At 36.5% G+C, this 21,834-nt stretch overlaps 3 protein-coding genes across 7 annotated transcripts in view; 1 reads left to right on the top strand and 2 right to left on the bottom strand.

Annotated features, from left to right (window-relative positions):
- Window positions 1-264: 264 nt before the first annotated feature.
- dph7 (diphthamide biosynthesis 7) lies at window positions 265-4,701 on the bottom strand. Of its 2 annotated transcripts, none has more exons than XM_058774525.1 (9): window positions 4,370-4,701; window positions 4,143-4,279; window positions 3,780-3,867; window positions 3,090-3,184; window positions 2,859-3,013; window positions 2,597-2,669; window positions 2,396-2,461; window positions 1,550-1,722; window positions 265-966 (listed from the first exon to the last, which is right to left on the bottom strand). In XM_058774525.1, the coding sequence occupies exons 1-9, from the start codon at window positions 4,508-4,510 to the stop codon at window positions 545-547; spliced, it is 1,350 nt and encodes a 449-aa protein (XP_058630508.1). In that variant the 5' UTR covers window positions 4,511-4,701; the 3' UTR covers window positions 265-544. The 2 variants fall into 2 exon arrangements, with proteins under 2 accessions (XP_058630508.1, XP_058630507.1); XM_058774524.1 differs by having other exon boundaries at window positions 266-966; window positions 2,859-3,016; window positions 4,370-4,696.
- Window positions 4,702-4,778: 77 nt separating this feature from the next.
- Window positions 4,779-6,848, top strand: paxx (PAXX non-homologous end joining factor). Its single transcript, XM_058774531.1, has 7 exons — window positions 4,779-5,030; window positions 5,612-5,672; window positions 5,751-5,800; window positions 5,904-6,088; window positions 6,162-6,212; window positions 6,473-6,563; window positions 6,668-6,848. The coding sequence occupies exons 1-7, from the start codon at window positions 4,918-4,920 to the stop codon at window positions 6,714-6,716; spliced, it is 600 nt and encodes a 199-aa protein (XP_058630514.1). The 5' UTR covers window positions 4,779-4,917; the 3' UTR covers window positions 6,717-6,848.
- Window positions 6,849-6,960: 112 nt separating this feature from the next.
- Window positions 6,961-21,834, bottom strand: part of abca2 (ATP-binding cassette, sub-family A (ABC1), member 2) — a 69,214-nt gene continuing 54,340 nt past the window's right edge. For 3 of the 4 annotated variants that reach the window (XM_058774503.1, XM_058774504.1, XM_058774505.1), the window contains exons 25-49: window positions 21,620-21,795; window positions 21,376-21,496; window positions 20,994-21,275; window positions 20,210-20,422; window positions 18,957-19,059; window positions 18,524-18,849; window positions 17,309-17,522; window positions 16,407-16,512; window positions 16,204-16,315; window positions 15,977-16,037; window positions 15,719-15,893; window positions 15,505-15,620; window positions 15,230-15,377; window positions 14,396-14,519; window positions 14,175-14,307; window positions 13,965-14,085; window positions 13,680-13,858; window positions 12,521-12,662; window positions 12,143-12,277; window positions 11,127-11,230; window positions 10,960-11,052; window positions 10,755-10,857; window positions 10,297-10,434; window positions 9,926-10,135; window positions 6,961-9,022 (exon numbers count right to left, since the gene is read on the bottom strand). In XM_058774503.1, coding sequence (XP_058630486.1) covers window positions 8,987-9,022; window positions 9,926-10,135; window positions 10,297-10,434; window positions 10,755-10,857; window positions 10,960-11,052; window positions 11,127-11,230; window positions 12,143-12,277; window positions 12,521-12,662; window positions 13,680-13,858; window positions 13,965-14,085; window positions 14,175-14,307; window positions 14,396-14,519; window positions 15,230-15,377; window positions 15,505-15,620; window positions 15,719-15,893; window positions 15,977-16,037; window positions 16,204-16,315; window positions 16,407-16,512; window positions 17,309-17,522; window positions 18,524-18,849; window positions 18,957-19,059; window positions 20,210-20,422; window positions 20,994-21,275; window positions 21,376-21,496; window positions 21,620-21,795 — 3,671 coding nt within the window. In that variant the 3' untranslated portion in view covers window positions 6,961-8,986. The remainder of the gene's footprint in view (window positions 9,023-9,925; window positions 10,136-10,296; window positions 10,435-10,754; window positions 10,858-10,959; window positions 11,053-11,126; window positions 11,231-12,142; window positions 12,278-12,520; window positions 12,663-13,679; window positions 13,859-13,964; window positions 14,086-14,174; window positions 14,308-14,395; window positions 14,520-15,229; window positions 15,378-15,504; window positions 15,621-15,718; window positions 15,894-15,976; window positions 16,038-16,203; window positions 16,316-16,406; window positions 16,513-17,308; window positions 17,523-18,523; window positions 18,850-18,956; window positions 19,060-20,209; window positions 20,423-20,993; window positions 21,276-21,375; window positions 21,497-21,619; window positions 21,796-21,834) is intronic. The other variant, XM_058774506.1, reaches the window with a different exon arrangement.

The raw sequence follows: 21,834 nt of genomic DNA, 5'->3' as shown, positions 1-21,834 counted from the left end.
ACAAATAAACACTTTTGATTAAAAAGAGCAAATAAAACGGTACTAAAATTATAAAGAAAACAACTGTGTACCTAAATAGAAACCATATATTTTCCAAATAATATTTTAGACATAATATTTTTTCATTATGCAAGTATAAACTATATACAGTAGATGCCTTTTAAATTTTAGGATTGGAGTCCCTTGCACAATAATAATAATAATATTTTGGGGTATTTAAAAAATTGAAAACCCCTACCTTACAGAAACAGTTTTACAAAAGAAATACATGTAGACATTTGTATTTATTAATAGGGTTATGGTTTATTTGTTATAAAGGTAATTTGTCTGGTTCTCAGTGTAAAACTAGAAAAGGTCCTTTACATTTTCTAGTTAAAATATATAGTCAGAAAATCACACTCAGTTGAAATAAAGATACAGTATCTCAAAATTGCATAATTACTAAGCAATAATGTATATGTTACAGCAACACGATGCAGCGAAATGTGCAGGTCCAAATAACCTGAACTTAAAAGGTTTTTAAAGCCCATAATATCAGCTGTGTTCAGGAAGAGGGAACGGGTTCAGACGGCTTCTGCTTGTCCTCTGGGCTCCAGTCCCATCTCCACACGTGCATCATGTGGTCGTAGAAGGAGCAGGTAGCCATCAGGCAGGACAGAGACTGGGAGTCTCTAGCAGGGCTGGTGACGGGGTCTGGAACTGAACTTTTTTCTGGTAAAGGACACTGGTCAGGTATGTACCGCCCCGAGTCATCCTCCAGAGAGGTGTCGAAGCTGGCAGTGGGCGATTCATACTGGATCCTGAGATGACCTCCAGACTCTGTGAGCCCAACGCTGGTTTGGGGAGGTTCTTGAGGAGAGGGGGGTGTGGAGTTGCTTAGGGGGAGTCTGGACCAGTCTGCTCCATATGCTAAAGAATTGTGTAGAATATAGGAGGCCAGAACTGGGCATGGTGCATCTTGTCCCTCTACAAACATGAACATTAGGGAGAAAAACAGCATAAAGTATAATTCAAAATCAAGAACTGTTCAAAACTTAGGGATTAGTAAGATTTTTAATATTTTTAAAAAGAAGTCTCTTATGCTCACTAAGGCTGCATTAATTTGATCAAAACTACTGTAAAAACAGTAATATTGTCAAATGTCATTACAGTTTAAAATAACTATTTTCTATTTTAATATATTTTAAAATGATATTTAATCATGTGATGGTTAAGCTGAATTTTTTAGCAGCCATTATTCCAGTCTTCTGTGTCACATGATCCTTCAGAAATCATGTACTCAAGGAACATTTTTTATTATTAATAATGACGAAAATGCACTGGTTAATTTTTTTTTTAATGCAAACCATGATACATTTTGGTTGTAAAATAAACAAATAACAGTATTTAATTGAAATAGAAATAACATCATAAATGTTTCTTTTGATAAATTTACTGCATTCATGGCGAATAAAAGAACAAATTTCTTAAAAAAACAAAAAACATTGACCCCCAAACTTTTGACCAGTAGCGTACATTTTGTAATTGACATATTAAAAGTAATACTTACCCATAGCTTTCTGGCAGTGGAGAATATGAAAATCATTATGCATGCATGCAGCTAGCAGCAGGTGCTCTTGACTGGGGTGCCACTTGAGTCTCCACACACCTCCACCCACTGCAGTCTCACTCAAGGGCTGCTTCATGTTCCTCCCGTCCCAGAGCAACACGTTCTCATCATAGCTGCAAGAGGAATAAACACACACACACAGTACATTTGTCATGTGTTTCATGACACTCATCGTAAAGAGTAGGGGTGTAACCCCGGTGTCCTGGCCAAATTCCCTCCACTGGCCCTTGTCAATCATGGCCTCCCAATAATCCCCATCCACCTGATTGGCTCTATGACACTCTCTCCTCTCCACCTGTAGCTGGTGTGTGGTGAGCGCACTGGCGCCGTTGTCCTGTGGCTGCCGTCGCATCATCCAAGTGGATGCTGCACACTGGTGGTGGTTGAGGAGTGTATTGCAATACACAAAGCGCTATATAAATGCCTCATTCATTCATTTATTCATTCAATATTGTGTGGCCAAGCGAATTCACCCAGTTGGCCAACAGAAAACTGTTTGGCTTGAAAGTAATGTCTCTGTGAGCTGTGCTTCATAAACCGCTACACCGTCGAGCTGACAACAGACAATGACATTTTTTCCCATGACATATTAGACACATTTCTTTCTTCTTAACGCCATAATCCGTTTCTCTATAGTTTAAAAAAAAAAAAAAACTCTTTTGGAAAGTCATGGCAACGCAATAATGGATTTCTTTCTTGTTGGAGCAAATCGGAATGCTAAAAAAGATATTTGTTATTGTCTCCCATGTACCCCAGTCGAGGGTTTTTTGACTGAACAGTACTTACCTTCCTGTGGCTAGTATGTGCTCTCGATGGGGGTTACTGTGTATGCTGCATACTCCCATAGTGTGTCTGTGACAGGAGAACAGTGTTTAATGACTGCATAAACAGCATGAACCGTCAAATAGAACATAATTAAATTGAACAGTGACTCAATAAATACTATAAGTAATGTTGCTGGCTGAAAAACCATAGCTTGTGTCTGACCTCTTGTTGGTGAAGGTAGGGGAAGAGGGACCCATTCTCAGATCCCAGCCCTTTAGTTTACAGTCATCACCACCTGCGACAGCAGTCACACAAAAGTTATGAAGTTCAGATAAATACTTTTACATAAAAACATAAATCAATGCAGTATTTTATTTCAAAGAACAAAAATGATTTTTAATAGTGTTTAAATTACGCTGAATAAATGAGTATACATGCAACAGCACCACAAACAGCTCCTTTTGCTTGCTCTTTTTCCTCATACCTGAATAAACAATCTGTGTATCCCAGTAACTAAATGCTGAGATCCAGGCTTCAAAGTCATGAGCTTTCCACTGACACATAGCAGTTAAACTGGCTTCCCCTAGAGACAGCACTGTGAGAGAGCCGCTCGAGTCACTGGACACCACACGCACATCACTGCTGCAAAAACACATTATATACAGAGACGATGCAATGCCAAATCATCAGTACATCAATGACGAGCACACCTTACCTCTCACCTCTCCCTGTGGACCAGTCTAAAGACAAGGCCAGTCTGTCAGGACCCAACTCTGTGCTCAACTCGTACTCCAGACCACACGTGCCCTGCTACTGGAGACACAGTCCAGACAGGCAGAAGACACTTAATGAAGTACAAAATACAGTGTCCAATGCCTACAGTGTTTAAAGCAGTGGTTCTCATCCAAAGTACCTCAAAGGAATCCGCAAAATGACTTTAAATAAAAACAGTTTGCATACAAAATATTTAAAATATATTCTTTTGTTTTCAGTAAAAGAAAGAAATTCATACAGGTTTGGAACAACTTGAGGGTGAGTAAATGATGACAATTTTCATTTCTTGGTGAACTTTTAATTAATATAATATAAATAATATATTTAATACAAGTTATTATTAATAATTTGAATATTAAACATAATTATCTAACCTTATTAAAATGCTGTAAAAAATGTAAATCATATTTTCTTTTTATTCTAATTAACTTTTTATTAAGTGCTTGCTTGATATTTACTAAAAGATCAACATCTAGTTATACATTTCCAGCATAATTCCAGTGGCTGGATCTTCTTTGATTATTATAACCTGAAATAATAATTGGTGGTGTAAATAGAGATTAACTTTTATTATATCAGGAACAGTCCTTGAATGTGCATTTCGCCATGCAGCATGAGTGTGACTTGTCACCTGAGGTTCCATAAGCTTGTACAACTGGATTTCTCCACTTGCAGTGGCCATACCCAACACTGGGCACTCTGATATCAGCACGTGACACCTGAGAAATTAAAACAAATAAAAACACCCATAATTCATGTTTATTGGCCAGTTACATGAAGCATTTGACTCAGAATCAACTCCATTATTGGCCATCTGTCAAGGGTGTTGCCTCATCTACACAGGACAAGCAGTGTGAAAAACGGATGGATACCATCACATACAATAAATAACATACATAATATATACACTGCACAAAATATAGTACAATATGGAGTGTGTAATGGTGTAAGTGAAGAATTGTAGCAAGCAGAATGACTAGTGAGATTCACTTACCATTTCAGGTCGAGTATAGCAGGAGTGTCTATCCGCTGAGTCTCAGTCAGTGGAGGGATGAACGATGGTTGCGGATTACAGTCAAACAGATAAAGTAGACCGATTCTGCTCGGTGTAGTACAGTTTTCTGCGGTTTGCTGTTAACAGAAAACACCGTTTCAATCAAGGACTGACCAGTTAATACCTCACAATACCATAAACTAAAGCCGAAAGATGTTTTGCATTACCTTCTCATCGCCTTTTTGAAGTTGGTAAGTGCCACATGCCAGAACATGAGACCACTGTGGTAATGGGCACCACTCCACGGTATCAGCGCTTAACTCCGTGTCAAACACCTGCAGGGTTCGGGTTCGAGACTGCCAACCCATTTAAGCGGCTCGGCATAATATGAAGCAATTTAGAATGGATAATGGCAGTAACTGACCAAGAAATGACTGACTGTACTTGTCCCCTGCATGCATGCAGCACGCTAGACCAGCTGTCATTAAATATTTTATCTAAAATTGTAATTTTATTTTAAATGAATAGTATATAATATAACTTAGTGTCAAATATTATTTTCCAGGTCATAAACATTTTCGTGTAACTTCGCCTTTTATCGTTTTCACGAGGTAAACAGGACGCGGATGGCACAACAACTTCCGGGTTGCTGAGGTCTGACTGGCTGAGCGTTTAAATCGCGCCCTTGTTGTTTATGAGGAGCAGTTCCTGATTGAGACGCATGTAGGTTTCCATTTATTTATTTTTTTTTAATGTGATTTTACGTTAAATCAGTATGGAACAAAACCCCGAGTCAAAATCTGTCCTTTGCACATTGCTGGATAAAAACGATCAGTCCAAATATGTGTTTTTTACGCAAAAGCGACCAGCAGGAGACATAAACATAGGGTAAGTTGTTATGAAAGCAGTCACAGCAGTTTGGTATGCAGTAACAGTTAATCCTTTTAAAACTACTTTAAATAATACATACATATTTTATTTTTGTTGTGTGTGCGGTTATAAATTCAGGTTAAATAAACCAGTGTTGTTTTAGTATTTTTACTGTACTGTTATTGTATTTATTCATATTTTGAATTTGCTTTTGTTTTTATATTTTCAGTTTTAATTTTAGATTTAGTATTTTTACGTGATTTTGTCATTATTATCATTATTATTATTACTATTATTTAAAGATTTCTGTTTAGTTTTAATTTTTTTATTTAATTTTTAGTTTTTTGTAATTGAACTTCAGGTGGTTGCTTTGGTCTTTCAAGTTTTTTATGCAACAGTTGTATTTTATTTCAATTTTATTTTCTGTATATAATTCTATATATTATAATTAGTATATACATTTTTTTTTTTTTACAGTGACAACACTAATTTGCACACTCATATCAGTTGGCTACAACATTTGTCATAATAATACATAATTTTATGAATTGTATATATTGCTTATAATTGTATATATCGTGATGTCCTTTTTCCCGTAGATTTACCAATGGTGAAGATGTTTGGAAAACACATCTTTCAGAGGAGACTCTGTCTCAGTTTGTAAGGATTTTTTTTTCTTTCTACATGACAGATATTTGTTTCTTATAACAATAATGCAATGCTTTTATTTCTTTACAGTTTAAGACATTTTCGTTGAAGTCCACAGAGGATTATACCTTCAAACTCAAGTGAGTTGGAATCTGAGGGCCAATTAATGAATCAAAACTCTGATGTCTCAGTTGGCGAGATCTACTGTCCTCTTCAAGAAACGTCTCTTGTGTATGTGGACAGATGTGCGTGTAAAGCTGGCAGAGCGTTTGTGAAGCTGCAGGAGGACAGTGCTGTGCTGCATTTAGGAGCGGAGCCCACAGACCTCAGTCTGTCCCTGTCAAAACTCAAAGAATCAGAGGGAAGGACAGAAGTCAAGGAACTGCTTTTTAAAATGGCTGACAGCTTGCAACAGCTAGAAAGTCAAGGCAAGCAAAGATATTTTCACTTATTCAACTCCCTTATTTTCAAAATAATAAAACCCTATTTTATCATTTTTAGGTTCTTCATCCTCATTCAGTCCACTCAAGAGTCCTCAGAAAAGGAGTGCTGGTAAGTTAATGCAGTAACTTTTAAGCATGCTAGTTGTCAAATGGATTTAAATAACTTGTTAAACATCCAAGGGAGCCTAATAAGTCTTAAAATTATTTAGTTATATTATCAATCTTAACTAAAATGCTAAAAAGGGCTTTTTTTTTTAGTTTATTCTTTGTTTATTTTATTACAGCAGAAGTATCAGAGGTGTACTGTATATCAGCTTAACTTCTATCAGAATTACTTGTCTAATTGTCCAAGCTCATTTATTGTTTTAGAATTTGAACCTAGGAAACAGCATATGGGTCCAGTAGTAGCAGTCAGAAAACGTCTTCCCGGAGATTCTCTTATCAACCCAGGAACAAAAAGGTGAATATTTTCATTGACTTTAGACTCCAAAATAAACGAATGACAATCTGTGAATACCTTACACAGGGTATTCTGCTCACTGACCATTTCTGTTTATTTTATAGAAAGAAACCTGCAACAGGTGTGGCTTTTGATGATGAAGAGGATGAATGAAGTCAACATGACCACTGAGTTTTATAAAAACATGAATTGTACCTTTTTAACCAACTCAACACTATCTGTTTTTAAAATGTAACTTGGATAGAAGTCATCATGTACTGTTTGTTTCATTAAATGATTTCCTCATATTGTTTTTCCTTTTGAAATGTTGCTAATAAAAATTGTATTTTTAAATAAGTGTGTTCACTGAAAATGTTATTTTCAGCAAAAGAGTACACAAAAAAATAGAGTCCGAAAATCAATTTAACAATTTATTGATTTAATTTTTCTCTTTTCTCCCTGTTAATATTAAAAACATCAGTTCACCCCAGTTAGCACAAGATTATGGAAACAATAAAGGTAATTGAAAACAGGCTGAAAAGGTCCAGTCAATCTTGTTACAAGGGAATCCATCTGGACTGGATGAAAAAACGTTCATAAATATCGAATCATATTCACATGTACTGAATTTACATTCCAACGCACTTACAAGAAAAATAAAACTAAATCACCTCCTTAACCATAATGCTCTTTTATATGATACAGAACCACACTCATGTTTGCTGGTGTCTTAAATCACTGCACGTTAATTTCCAAAGTGAAAAGCAGCTTGCACTGATCTTTAGTTAGGCTGTTGAGGTTCTCCGTTAGCAGGAAATATATTCTAAAGTGGCCCAGACGCCTGATCATTATGTAAATAAGTGTTCAGTAGGTCAGTTTTCACATAGCTGGTCTCAATTAATTTACACATTTCAAAAACTACGCTTCATTTCCCTTTGGTCATCGTACATGAATATGCACCGAGGGCCTCCTTATGCTTATGCTCTGCTTTCCTCTCTTTGCGGAGCTCCAAAATATCAATCATACTCTTTTACGCAGCAATGTCAGAAAAATAAGACACCATTATAGTACTAAGTGCCGACAACTGTGCAAGATTCAGAGATTAAGCACGGTTAGACTGTCACGGAGCTATAGGACCTAACCATCATGTACATCACTGACATGAAGGAGAAGCATCATTTCATTTCAAATGAACAATAGCATCGACTAATTTCAGGTCAAATCGAAAAAATGTACACTTGTGTTGTTACATTACAGTGCAAAGGACAAAGTCAAAACCTCCTGGTATTTCAAGGGTTCTCATAAATACAATAATCAATAGCAATGACCTGATTTCTGTCTATCTGTAATAATAGTGACTAAGAGTTCACCTTTGGCTTCACAGTGATAGCGTGACAATTATTATGAACTTTCAACTGATATCTGGTGTAGGAGCTCTTACAACTGACATCTGATATTACTCAGCTTTTAACCATAATGCAACGTAAATTTTCCACAGAGACAGATTACAATTCATTTCAGAATTCATTCATCAAAAAAAAAAAAAAAAGAGAGAGAGAACCCCCTGGTTCGGGAGACACAAAAGTCAGCACAAAACACGTATGCCGTTGACATTCAATTACAAGACCATAAACATTTCCATAGCAGGGCTGGTTCGGTACGGTTCAACTAAAGGCCTTTGAATCGGTCACGAGTCATTCACTATTGAGTGTCCGATTTCAAAACTTCAATGAAGGTGCACAGGTACATTTGCATTCTTCAACAAGAACAACAGGTCTGTTCAAAACATTTAAGCATAGTAAAATTTCTTCAACCCACAACACGACAGGCTTGTCTTTTATAGCATGCTCTCAATCAACAGAGTAGGTCCGAGTGAAGAAAAAAAAAGATTGGTTTCAACTCAACGTGAGGATAAACAGTCATAAAAAGAACAAATTGCAGAGGCTGAACCCATACGAGTCCTATTCCTTGAGGGATGATTAAGTTATGACATCAACACTACAGTTAAAACAATTCAACATGTGATCCGTTTAAAGATAGTACGATCATATTCAAATTTAAAGCGATACCAAAATAAACCATACGGCCGGTTCATAGCCTATCTAAGAAATACATTCTCTTTAATTCCCATCCAGCAGGCTTGAATATAAAGTACATCAATACATCATTCCATAAACCATCATCTCTGAAACGCAGGAGGGTAGGCCCGATCACGTCCAGGCACCGACTGTGTCCGCATCTCTGTTCAGAGTTCCCAGAAGAGCCGTTCTCTCACTCTGCTACTGAAGTGCAAATGGAAACAAGAACAACCCACTCACTGGGCCAGAGAGATGGATCCTCTCCAGCGAGAAAAAAACGCACAAATGTCTTTCACCATACAGACACGGGTCTGAACTTGAGGCTTATTTTTTAACATCTCTCCGTCTGTGAGATTAACAGCTGTTTCAGCACAGAGTGTCCGTATTAAAAGACAACTGCACCTGTGAGAAGGCAAAATAAAAATGATGACAGAGAAATATTTTAAATAATGTAGTTTGATAGTTTTGTATTAATTGCTGTTCTTTTGAACTCTTTTCTATTCATCAAAGAATCCTGAAAAAATGGGTCACAGTTCCCGCAAATATATTAAGCAGCAAAACGTTTCAACTGTGATAACATAAAAATGTTTCTTGAGCACCAACTCAGCATACGCTCTTAAAAATAAAGGTTCTTTTTTGGCATCAAGGGTTCCACAAAGAAAGTTCTTAAGATTATTCAAGATTATTTTTCTTCACACTAAGAAAAATGGTTCTTTTAAGAACTGTTAACTGAAATTGGTTCTTCTATGGCATCGCTGTGAAAACCCCCTTTTGGAACCTTTATTTTTCAGAGTGTAATTAAAATGATTTGTTATGGTTCATGTGACACTGAAGACTGAAGTAATGGCAGCTGAAAATTCAGCTTTGCCATCCATCAACAGTTACTTAAAATTTTAATAATATTTCAGAATATTACAGTTTCTATTGTTTTTTATTTTATTTTTGATCAAATAAATGAAGCCTCGGTGAGGAAAAGAGACTCTCCAATTCTCCAAACTTCTGCACTGCAGTGTAATATTTTGTTTAGCATGTAGTATAATTTTTGATGGTTTAATGGTACTATCTTGCCTCATTTTTTTCTTCCATAGTTTTACAAAAGTTAACTTGTGAGATAAATTAAATATTATAATCCATTTAATTTATTTTTTTGACATTCCTACAGCCACAGCCTGATTCTGAATCCATAAGAAATCATTTTTTACTAGAATAAAGCTTTCTAATAACAAATGTCTTTATAAATCATAACCAAAGTCTCTTGCAGACTGTGCCAAGCAGATTTAATTGAATTATCTCTTCAAGTCTTACCCTCTCTTCCTCAAAGCTGATCAGTCCTTCATCATCATCACTCTCAAGTTCTTCTGGCTCTTCACTTACGAGGGCGTTGAGTTCTGTGTTAGTGGGACGCGGCCGGAGGATGCTGAGCAGCCGCTGCAGTGGTGACTGACCAGCACTAGATGGGGAACTTTCTTGCTGTTCTAAGTTATCGCTTTGCTTTTTTGCAAAGTTGACAAAGACCTAAAAAAAAAACAAGAATAGAAAAGAAGAAAATACTACTTTTTATTGTAACAGTATGTAACAGAATTCATATTTTAACACATTTAGTTAATCCTTTGCATGTCTGTTCACTTTCAATATTGACATTTTTCTTTCATTATTAGTCACTGAGGTATACTTACGTTGTCCAAAGTTGTCTGGCTGACGGAATAATCTTCGATGCTCAGCACTTCGACCACCTGCTCCATTTTGCTAAAGACCTGAGCCAGAGAGATGTTCTCTGACTTCAGCTGGTACTGAATCTTTGTGTGGTGCCGCTCCTTATGTGAAAGAATACGCAGAAGTTTACAATTTTTACTGCAAGCAAAGCAAGCTCAAAATATACGCACATGTACATTTAGTTTTGTCAGCACTGCACAAAAACACCTTGTGAGAGCTTCTCATGACTTTGAAAACTCATTGTCTTATATATTACAATCCAAACTGACAACATGGAGGTACTTGTATACCACGGCCATCTGTTTTGGAAAAATTTCAGCACATGCACAGCAAATATGAAATATTTGCATTTCCAGTCAAACTCTTGTCCTTAAACTTACCTTTACATATGTATTTCCAGTTAAAATCTCCCTAATCTCACCTTTAGGATGGCCTCTGGAAAATTCCTGTTGAAAAACCGTATCACTTCCTTGAGGCTAGCGGTGGTCTTAGTGCGCACTGTTATCATGTATCCATCCCCAAATCTGAAAAAATGAATAAATAAATAAAAGAACAAACAGTGAGTCTGCATTTTATAAGACAACTGCACTCCTGTATCACACATAGTGCCTGAGACTTTTTCAAACCTGTTTTTGAGATGCTGGATGCTTCCTAGGCACTTGAACCTGCCGTTAACCATGATGCCCAGTCTCGTACACAAGGCTTCACACTCCTCCATACTGCAAACAAATACATCAGCACATTAGTGCTATTAAAACTAAAACAGAAATTAAGATTTATATATTAACCACACCTGTGTGATGTCAACACCACAGAGCGTCCGGTCTTGATGATGTCAAGAATCAGATTCCACAAGAAACGACGAGCCTTTGGGTCCATACCTGTGGTGGGCTCATCCTATAATCAAAAACAACAGATCATGAAAAGATCATGTTTAGACCATTCTACAGTAATTAAACACAGCTCAGCTGCAAAAAATCTAAACCAGACTTGTTTTAAGGATGTTTTGACATTCCTTACTGGAAAACATATTCAATTACAATTAACAAGTTTGTTAATAAGAAGGGACTTGTATTCAGATATTGTATTTTCAGTTTGATTTTGCTGGCAATTTTTTTTTCTTGTTTTAAAAATAAATCCAACATAATTGTGACATTTGTTTTTAAAATAGTGTAAAAATAGTTTTACACATAGCACATTTTACTGGAGTTATTTGCTTAATAAATTACCAATAGAGTAAAGACAATCATCTTATTTCGAGACATATTCTATATTCTGTTGAAAAATACCTTGTATTTTTAATACTAAAAATGAATCAGTAGTGTCGTTAGCACAGAAACATGCTAACATAAAAAAAAAATCCAAAATAAATGATAAAATAGCATAAGATAACACATAAAATTACCAACATTTGTTGGAGGTTTATGCTTAAAGAATTACAAATAGGGTAAAAACAATAAACTTATTTTAAGATACACTCTACATTCTGCCAAAAATACCTTGCATTTTCAGCCATACAAATTATTAGTTGTTAGGATACCCTAGTGAAATATTTGAAATTCATGCTAAGTATACTATAAATAACTGCATTTACATATTTATGTGCTTAATAAAAATACACTGCAATTGTACTTCCTCTCACTGGCCAAGAGTGTGAGACATTTTTGTTTTTAAAATGGTGTAAAAATAATTAAGAATGTTTTTATGTTTTTTTTACTATAAATCAAGACAAAATACCGATTAAAAATGATTTTTTGCAGCAGTGAGTGTGGAACAGGATCAGAGAAAAGAGTGATAAGGAGATGTAACCAGAAAGATGAGTGAGGGATATCCAATCAGAGCAATAGCTGTGGAGAGTTTGCGTTTGTTGCCTCCACTGTAGGTGCCAGCAGGTTTGTCAGCATACTTGGACAACTCCAATTTCTCCAGAGCCCACTGAACCACCTTCAGGACACAAAGAGAGAGTGAATTAGAGAGCAAGATCTTTTATTCTTAACAACAAGAACAATGAATTCCAAACTGCAGCTGACAATTATAGATTGCTAAGTACTCTTGTACTTTTTAAACTGATTTCAAGAGAGCTTTCAGGAGCTCTTATACACACTTGACTATCACTGATAAGTGCATAACAACCGTTCACAAAATGCCGTGTGACTACACAGAGTGTGTGTGTGTCTGTGTGCTCACCCGTTCTTCATCTTTCCAGGGGATGCCGCGGAGGCGTGTGTACAGCTCCAGATGTTCTCGAGCAGTCAGGTCATCAAATAGAGCGTCAAACTGAGGGCAGTAACCGATGCTCTGCTGCACGCGTAAAAGCTCCCGCAAGATACTGCAGGATAATGAGAGACTCATTCTGACCAAGCCATTCACATTAGTAGCATGTATATGCAAAATAAAGAAGAAAACGAAGCTTTAAATCAACAACACAGAACTATTTATGGATAATTATGGATAAGCGGTAATAAAATTTAGACAATAAGACTTTATTTTTCTTAATATTTCTTCTTCCTTCTAATCCTTCTTAATATATACTGTATATCAGCTTAATTCAAGACATATTCTATATTCTGTCAAAAAATCACTTGTGTTTTTAATACTGAAAATTAATCAGTAGTGTTTGTTAGCATAGCAACATGCTAACATCAAAATTTCCAAAATAAAACATAAACTAGCCTAAGATAATGCTAATTCATTTATTTTATACACATAAATTTGCCAACATTTGTTGGGGGTTTATGCTTGAAGAATCACAAATAGGGTAAAAACAATAATTATTTTATTTTTGGCAGAATGTAGAGTATATCTTGAAATAAGTTTAAAGTATACTTTAGGTACACTTTAAATATCTTGCATTTGAAGACCGATATTATTCAAAGATCATAAAATCCTCATCAGCAGGGACATTAAAACACATTTTTCATATAAAGAAATGTGCACAAGAAGTACTCCAAATAAAGTTCATAATGATTTTTATATCAGTATGTCTCAAGCGATATGTCAGTAAATATGTTAATAGATTTGAACTATACTTAGTATGCAAAAAATGTATTTTAAATATATTACCTTTTTACTAGCTAACATCAAAAACATAAAAAATTATTTACTTGAGAAATAAAATTGTATAAGATGAGTCTTTTTTTTAAATTACGTTTATTTATCTTACTCCTTGGAAAAATGTTTTTTGCCTCGTTTTAATATATAAACATAAATATAAACAAATTATTGGTTTATGCTTAAAATATAACACAAAGAAAAAACTAATTTGATATATATTCTATATTCTGGCCAAAAATGCAGAAGGATTTAGAAATCTGTTAACACATCAAAGCTGGTCTGAATGTAGCACCTGTGTCCCTGAATAAAGGCCTCTCCCCCTGTTGTGCTCTCATCTCCAGTCAACATTTTGAAGGTGGTGGTCTTTCCTGCCCCATTCACTCCCAGCAGCCCGAAGCACTCCCCAGGACGGACCCCCAGACACAAACGGTCCACTGCCAGGATCCGGCCCATCTTGCGAGACTTGTACACCTGTGAGGAAACACGGGCTTTGAGGATACTTTGAGGACTGAACAATGGGTTCAGGTCAGATGCACTGGGTTTAGGGAAAGTTTTAAAATGTCATGGAGTGTCTGACCTTGGTTAGGTTGTCGATCTTCAGCATGTCATTGTCAGCATCTCCCCTCAGCACTCTGCGTCTCTCACAGGCCACATCAACATCATCGTCCTCAACTGGCTGACTGTTGACAGGCACTCTCCTTCAAAGAGATGAAAACAGTGACCTTTAGAACATTTTCAACTTAAAGTGTCAAAGGCACACACATGCTGTATACAAAATCACACTCACTGGGCTTTCCTGAGGAAGTTGTACTGGCACAGAATTGTAATGAGAAAGCCAACGAAACCCTCAATGGTCATTGCCACCAGTCCCCGTGTCACAATGTCCCATTCAAATGGAGACTTCACCTTATCAAACTGGCCTGCAGGGAAGAGAAGGCATTAAACCATCTGAAAAGAGCAAAGAACAGCTCTCAACGATGCCCTGAGATGAAGAATACATAAACACACCTATCTTGGCGTAATACTCATTGATATACTCATTATAGGCCATCTCCATCAATCCATGACCCAGGTTATAGTTGGGAAAGATGAGAAAACAGGACTTCAGATAGCTGTTTACCAACTTTAGATCCTGTGAGGTAAAAACAAACAAATGTATATTAGTGATAAAATGTTACATTGCTATATGATTTTAATAATTGGATACAGTTGGAAAGGTCAAGATTACTGAGGTGGGACAGGCAAAAATGTCCATTTAAAGGGATAGTTCACCCAAAAATTAAAATTCTGTCATTGATTACTTACCCTCATGTTGTTCCAAACATGCAAGTCCTTCGTTATTTTTGATGAAATCCAAGAGCTTTTTGACCCTGCATAGACAGCAACACATCTAACACATTCAAGGCCCAAAAAGGTAGTAAGGACATTGTTAAAATAGTCCATTCGAAGACAAAGTATTCTCGTAGCTTCATAACGGAAGTTACGGTTGTACCACTGATGATTTTAACGATGTCTTTACTACCATTCTGGGCCTTGAACTTGGTAGTTCTGTTGCTGTCTATGCAGGGTCAGAAAGCTCTCGGATTTCATCAAAAATATCTTAATTTGTGTTCCGAAGATGAACGAGGTCTTAAGGGTTTGGAACGACATGAGGGTAATTAATAACAGAATTAAGAATTAATAACCCTTTAAGGGGGTGGGAGCGAGATACATAAAGACATAAAAAAATTATAATTTCTTCTATAGAGCATGAGTTTAAAAGAATGTTGTCATACAACTTATACACACAATTTATACACATGCTATGATATCAGTGATAAAAAAATTCTCTGTCTGACCTACCTTGTCACGCTCGAACAGCTGTAGGAGGAAAGTGGCCACCGTGGCTGTGATGCCAATGAAGAGATTGATGACTATGAGGAAAACATAAGCTGTGCTGGGCACCTCAAACCAGAAAGAGGCTGGATACATAATGGGGGTTATAGACCAGCTAGAAAGAGAGAGCGAACGGTCACATTATATGTGGCATTTTAAGACCTGAATAAAACTGATTAAAAAAAAAACTGTATTTATTGTCTCTCCACGTCTGATTGAGTCTTCATACAGAAAGAGCTTACCCATAAAGGAGGAAGAGAGAGAGCACTGCTGGGAAATTGGTAGGTGACGTGTACGCAGGAAGGTCAAACACAAACAGAATTAGGACACAGCACGTTGCTGGAACCAGGTAGTTCAACTATCGAAGAAAAAACAAAAGATATGTGTGTGTAAACCAATTTAGCCCTCAGGACAGTTCTTGTCACCAAATCCCACACAGTCTCTCCTTCACCCTACCATGTCCCATATGTAGTTTGCTAGCCAGTAAGTGACAGGGTCACATCCGCTGACAAACTGCAGGTGTTTGGCCTTGGTGGATTTTTCTGCTACCAGGAAGACTACGAAGCTTGCTGGCACAAAGGACATGGCTACAATGATGAAGATGGCAATAACCACATCAGTGCCCTGGAGCCTAGAAGAGCGGATATGAAATCAGAAATAAACAATGAGTGTTTGAGGGCTGCGACAGGAAGAAGAGAGAAGAGTAGGACTTACAGATAATCCAGAGAAAGACTGGCACTGGTTCTGTTCATGGGATGATTGGTCACTGTGATGCCTGTGAACGTTTGCACATATAGAATTTTCAGTACAAATAAACAATCTTTATGACAAAAAAACAACAGAATGAAGATGACTTAAAAGAATTCAGTAAAACATGCACAATTAAATAGAAAAACAATTGATGACTTTTAGCTAGTTAGCTGAAGCTAATTCAGACTCACCGTATGCAGCAGGGTTTCCTTTACTACTGGGCAGATTGGCTCTGAGGATGGCATTGTTCAGGACATTTAGGTAGGTGGGCATACTATGATACCCTTTGTTATTGTAAAGCACCTGTAGAGTAAGACAAAAACATTAAAATTCCGATTAAATACTAGCTCAGAAATATATATCAGCTATACAGGGTAAGGATGCTCTGACTTGCCTGAGAGGATCGCCTCACTGCTATTTTGCGCACCATAGGTGGTGTTTTTCTCCCAAAGGATGCTGAGACAGATTTCTGAATGTTTCCTACAGTAAAGCCTCCATATCTACAGGATAACACAAAAAACATGCAGTTTTTGAGTTCTTGTCAAAAGAAAGAGGTTTTAAAAAAAGTCTTAATTTAAAAATGTATTTGAATTTAAAGTTGGTATCAAATGGTAATTCACCTATTTTACCCATTTCATTTTATAAATGCATTTTATTGATCTTATTGTAGATGATTAATTCATAAACATCTTTTATTTTTAAAATAAAAGCAGCATTGCAATTTTTTGCCTCCATCCAATCAACAACCAATAGATTGAAACAAGATCAGCCTGGATTTTTTTTCTTTTCCGATAATCAATTTAACTCGACGTACTGCAAAATACAAAGGAAAAGACCTGTCGCTACTTCTGTTACAAAGCGACTTTAAAGGAGTCGAAACCGAAAATGTCCAGTCAGTCCAAAAAGCCCATTAATCAAAACTGCAAAGTTTGTTCAGAATTCGTTGGTTTGTGGTGATGTCATAAGGATGAATACACTTGCACATTGCAAATGAGCAATGATATTGTTTCATATTACAAAATATTCAGTATTCAGCAATTTGGCCTGCTCCATCACTTTGCTGGCATTGCAAAGATGCTCATTAAAAAACTTTATTGGACCTGGCAGCAAACCCAAAAATTCAGAGTAAGCATTTCAAATGCAATACTTTTTTATATAAAGTCTATAAGTGAACAGTAGCAAAAAAAAAAAAGCCATCTTCTAAAATGCTATGCTACTACTAGGAAATTAATTCAATCAATTAATAAATTAAGTAAAATATAATATTATTCCTTTGACACGCTTTCAGAAGATTACCTGTGTAATCTGAGACGATCAGAGGTGTACAGGAGATATTCAGACACGTTGCGACCTGTGATGTCCACCAAGATGTCTCCGGTTACTACCTTCATAAGGGGCGGTCGACCCCCAACTCCACTGGGGCAGGAGAAGCCCGTGCCCTGCATGGAGCAGATACAGCGTACCGGCTCCCGGATGGTCAAGGGCAGCGTGGGGGGAGACGTTGCCATCTCTGTGGGAGCACAGCAGGGTGAGAGGAGCCTTATCAAATGAGTGGAAGAATCCATATTACACAGCTTCATTGAAAAAGACAGAGTCGGCACATTGGATGTTCTAGAATAATCTACATTATGCAAAGAAATAAATTTTTCACTTTTAGCAATAGTCAGCAGGTGCGCGGCACAGGAGTTATTTTCAGTTTTTCCTAATATCATATCCAAAGGTGCATAACTTTCAGTTTCAATTGCTATTTTTCATTCTTTTACATCTGTTGGCTGCCAATAAGTGTTATTTGAATTTTTTAGCTTTTTATTGTGGTCATAGTTTGTCTTCTGATAAAAAAAATTAATACTAAATTATAGTTTCATCGTGATGTCATATTCATTCAATTTTACTCACAATTACTTAAATGACGTCTAATTTTAGTCCAGAAAAATTACAATGTATTTCATTTAAAAAATGCAAAATTAAACCAAATATTCAATCATTTTTATATATTAATTATGGTATTAGTTTTTTTTATACTGTTCTTACACTACTGTAAGATGTTTTTTTAAGGAGATTAATACTTTTCTTTCTGCTAGGATGCATTACATTTTTTTTTTTTTTATAATGTAAAAAAATATTTCTATTTCAAATAATAACTTTATATTCATCAAAGAATCCTAAAAAAACAAAACAAAACAAAAAAAACACACACAGTCCCCACAAAAATAAAAAAAAAAACAGTACAACTGTTTTAAACATTTATAATACCAAGAAATGTTTCTTAAACACTAAATCAGCTTATTACAATGATTTCTGAAGGATCATGTTACACTTGAGACTGGAGTAATGGCTGCTAAAAAGTCAGCTTTGCCATCACAGGAACAAATTACATTTTAAAATGTATTAAAATAATTTTAAAAAAAAAGTTATTTTAAATTGTAAAAATTATTGTGAAAGTGCAGCAGTATCTACATTTTGTCAACAAAACATGCATATTTAACCATACACCAGTCTGTAAACTCTGACCTCGGACAGTCGTGGGAGGAGCGGCAGTGTAGTTCCAAAGGCCATCTTCAAAATGTGCATCTGGGTCATCTGAGGGGGCAGGAGAGGGTGGCGGGGGCACAAAATTTGATAAAGGCACACCCTGTGTGAAGGAATCCAGGCACATAGAGTCAAAGTAGCGGGCCGCCAGGGTTTTGGAGTTGTTGGCATATGGATTCAGGGTTTGGGCCAGTTGGTCCAGAGTGCTGTTGAAGGGAGTTTTCAGTACACACGTCGCACCAACTCCAGAGGGTAGACGCAGGGTGTTAACAATCCTCTGTGGACTGGCATCTGGAGAAAGTTTACTCCTGGAGCAAAGAAAGGTTGATAGGCATTTAGAGGGACAATGTCTGTGTCTTCATTATAATGCAAAAGAAGCCTCTAGATATTTAAAACGATATTTCTAGTGGCTGACCTGTACTGAAGCCTGTCTTCATTGGCGTAAGGGATGAAGTTTCCACGAGGCTGTGTGTAGTTGTGATACTGAGATGGAGACAGCATCAGGGGAGGAAGGTCACCTACAGAGCCAAAGAGAGACCAACAGAACAGTCTTCACTTAGGTCTAATTAAGATCTGCATCATTTTTTGTGCCAGATAAACACTGCTCTGATTAAATTGTATAATCTTCATAATTATATTTTTAAAAAGATATTGCCCCCAAAAGCTAATATCAAAAGCTTGTACTTTACATACTAGCAAAGCTTTAAGTAGTACAGTATTTAATTCACTGTATTCTTTACATTTTAATTAATATAAATTATAATTAAATAATTTAAAAATAATAGTATACACTACTGTTTAAAGCTTTGGGGTCGGTAATATTTTTAAATGTTTTTGAAAGATGTTTTTATGGTCATATAGGCTGAATTTTCAGCAGCCATTATTCCAGTTTTCAGTGTCATGTGATCCTTCAGAAATGTGTTCAAGAAACATTTCTTATTATCAGTGTTTACTTTTTTTGAGGAAATCATGATGCAAAAGAACAGCATTTATTTAAAATGTATAGATCTGTAGTAACATTATAAATGTGTAAAAAAAATTTGACCCCAAAATTGTAAACAGTTGTTTATATAACATGATATATGTGACCCTGGATGACAAAACCAGTCTTAAGTGTCAATTTTTCGAAATTGAGATTTATACATCATCTGTAAGCTGAATAAATAAGATTTCCATTGATGTATGGTTTGTTAGTATAGGACAATATTTGGCTGAACTATTATATGTATCAACTATTTGAAATTCTGGAATCTGAGGGTGCAAAAAAATCGAAATATTGAGAAAATTGCCTTTAGAGTTGTCCAAATGAAGTTCTTAGCAATGCATATTACTAATCAAAAATTAAGTTGATACATTTACAGTAAGAAATTTGCAAAATATCTTCATGGAACATGATCTTTACTTAATATCCTAATGATTTTTGGCATAAAAGAAAAATCGATAATTTTGACCCATACAATGTATTTTTGGCTATTGCTACAAATATACCCCAGCGACTTAAGACTGGTTTTGTGGTCCAGGGTCACATATATGCTTACCGTGATATGTACCATTATATATCTTGATATAAAATTATTTATGCTGTCATACAAGATTTTGGTCAACCTACATTCTCCAGAGAAACAGAACACACAAACAATCACAACACAAGGTGCCACATGTCCTCACCAATCTCAGGCACTGATAGAGCTACAGTCATTGCCACACAGACGAAGAAAGCAGGCAGCAGGATCTGTGAGAAAATGCCCTTGGTGTTCCTCTTTGCGCAGTGAAACCTTTTCACTATCAGCCCGTGAAACTGCCGGAGTTTTAGCCACCAGCCCTCAAGCTTAAAGCTGCCCTGGCCCTCGTGTATGGTCGGCTCCGAAGAGGACTCTTCATCTGGAGCACAGAGAGTATATAGTACACTGAGCGGTAGGTAATCTTTATCTGTTACCTACAGGCCGTTCAGAGATGCATTTGTCTCAGACAGACTTCCGCTTTGTGTCCAAAGGCGGCAAACAGCACTAGAACAATGTTCTTTCCAAAAGCCTTCAAGATATAACCACAAAAAGAACTGGTTCCTAGTGAGTTCCTTCGCACAACTACCAACTGAGCTATTAATGAAGAAAAGCGTCTAAAATATCAGTGTAATTAAACTGATAATAAAAATAATTATCAATAATTAGGGCTTTCATTGAAAAATATTTAATACAAATGATCTGTGATAAATAATTTATGTAGTTAATGCATTCGGTTTTTTAAAGGAAACAATATGATAATGTTTAATTATGTTAATGTTTTTATGTTAATTTATTTTTCTAATCAGAAATGACACAGATCACAATAAAACAGTTACAATGTCAAACTGAATAAATGTGTTATTAACCTACAATTATCCACTTAAAATAATAATAATAATAATAATAATAATAATAATAATTATTATTATTATTTAATCCAATTTACACACCTCTGAGACTGGCCGAGTCAGGATCCTGGCCATTGTCAAATAATGGGCAGTAGTCTCCATAGAAGTCAGAATAAAGGCCCCCTTCATCCCCTCTCACTGAGCCGAGAGAAGAGCCGGACTGTAAGGATGCTTGGCTTGGGCTCAGCCTGGAGCACATCATCAGGTTACTGAGCTCCACCTCTGGCCGGATCACAGTAGCAGCTGGTGCCCCCTCACACTGTGGCCCTCCTAACAGATTAGAGGGCTTCCCAGCTGACGCTCCGCCGGGAGAGTCCTTCATATCTGACAGAGAAAAATGAGAGGGAGACATGAAATGTGAACCATAAATAAAATCTAATGGCTTTAGATGCATTGCTTTAATATATCTGTCTGACCATCTAACCTGCATCGCTGTTCTCCAGTGAAAGATCTTCTTCTGATACTTTCAGAAAGACCTCCTCCAGTGTGGTGTCCATCACACCAAAGCTGGTCAAGGCCAAACTGTCCAAACTCTGCTCCAGAACCTGAAGAAAATACACCGACATATGTGCCCATCAGTGAACGCTTCATATTCAGTTTAATAAAGGTTTTACTGATATCAAATTATGTTTTTCCAACAGTCTAAAAATGTTTATGTGTAGGCCTACCTGAAACAGCCTCTCGAAACAGCCTTTCTTGACAGCCTCAGACGGTAGGACATAAGAGAGCTCAGTGTTGGAGTCGGACACCAGCAGACAGGAGGCAACGTACTGACGGATGAACTGTGTGACTCTGCTCTCTGAACATGGAGATATGGAAGAAGCGGGAGACTGGCTTGACTGATCTGAGAACAAACAGAAACATGATTTTGGGTCATGGCAGA

This window comes from Onychostoma macrolepis, chromosome 05, assembly GCF_012432095.1.
Source record: "Onychostoma macrolepis isolate SWU-2019 chromosome 05, ASM1243209v1, whole genome shotgun sequence".
Classification (NCBI taxonomy): domain Eukaryota; kingdom Metazoa; phylum Chordata; class Actinopteri; order Cypriniformes; family Cyprinidae; genus Onychostoma; species Onychostoma macrolepis.
This window is presented reverse-complemented; position numbering and strand designations above follow the sequence as displayed.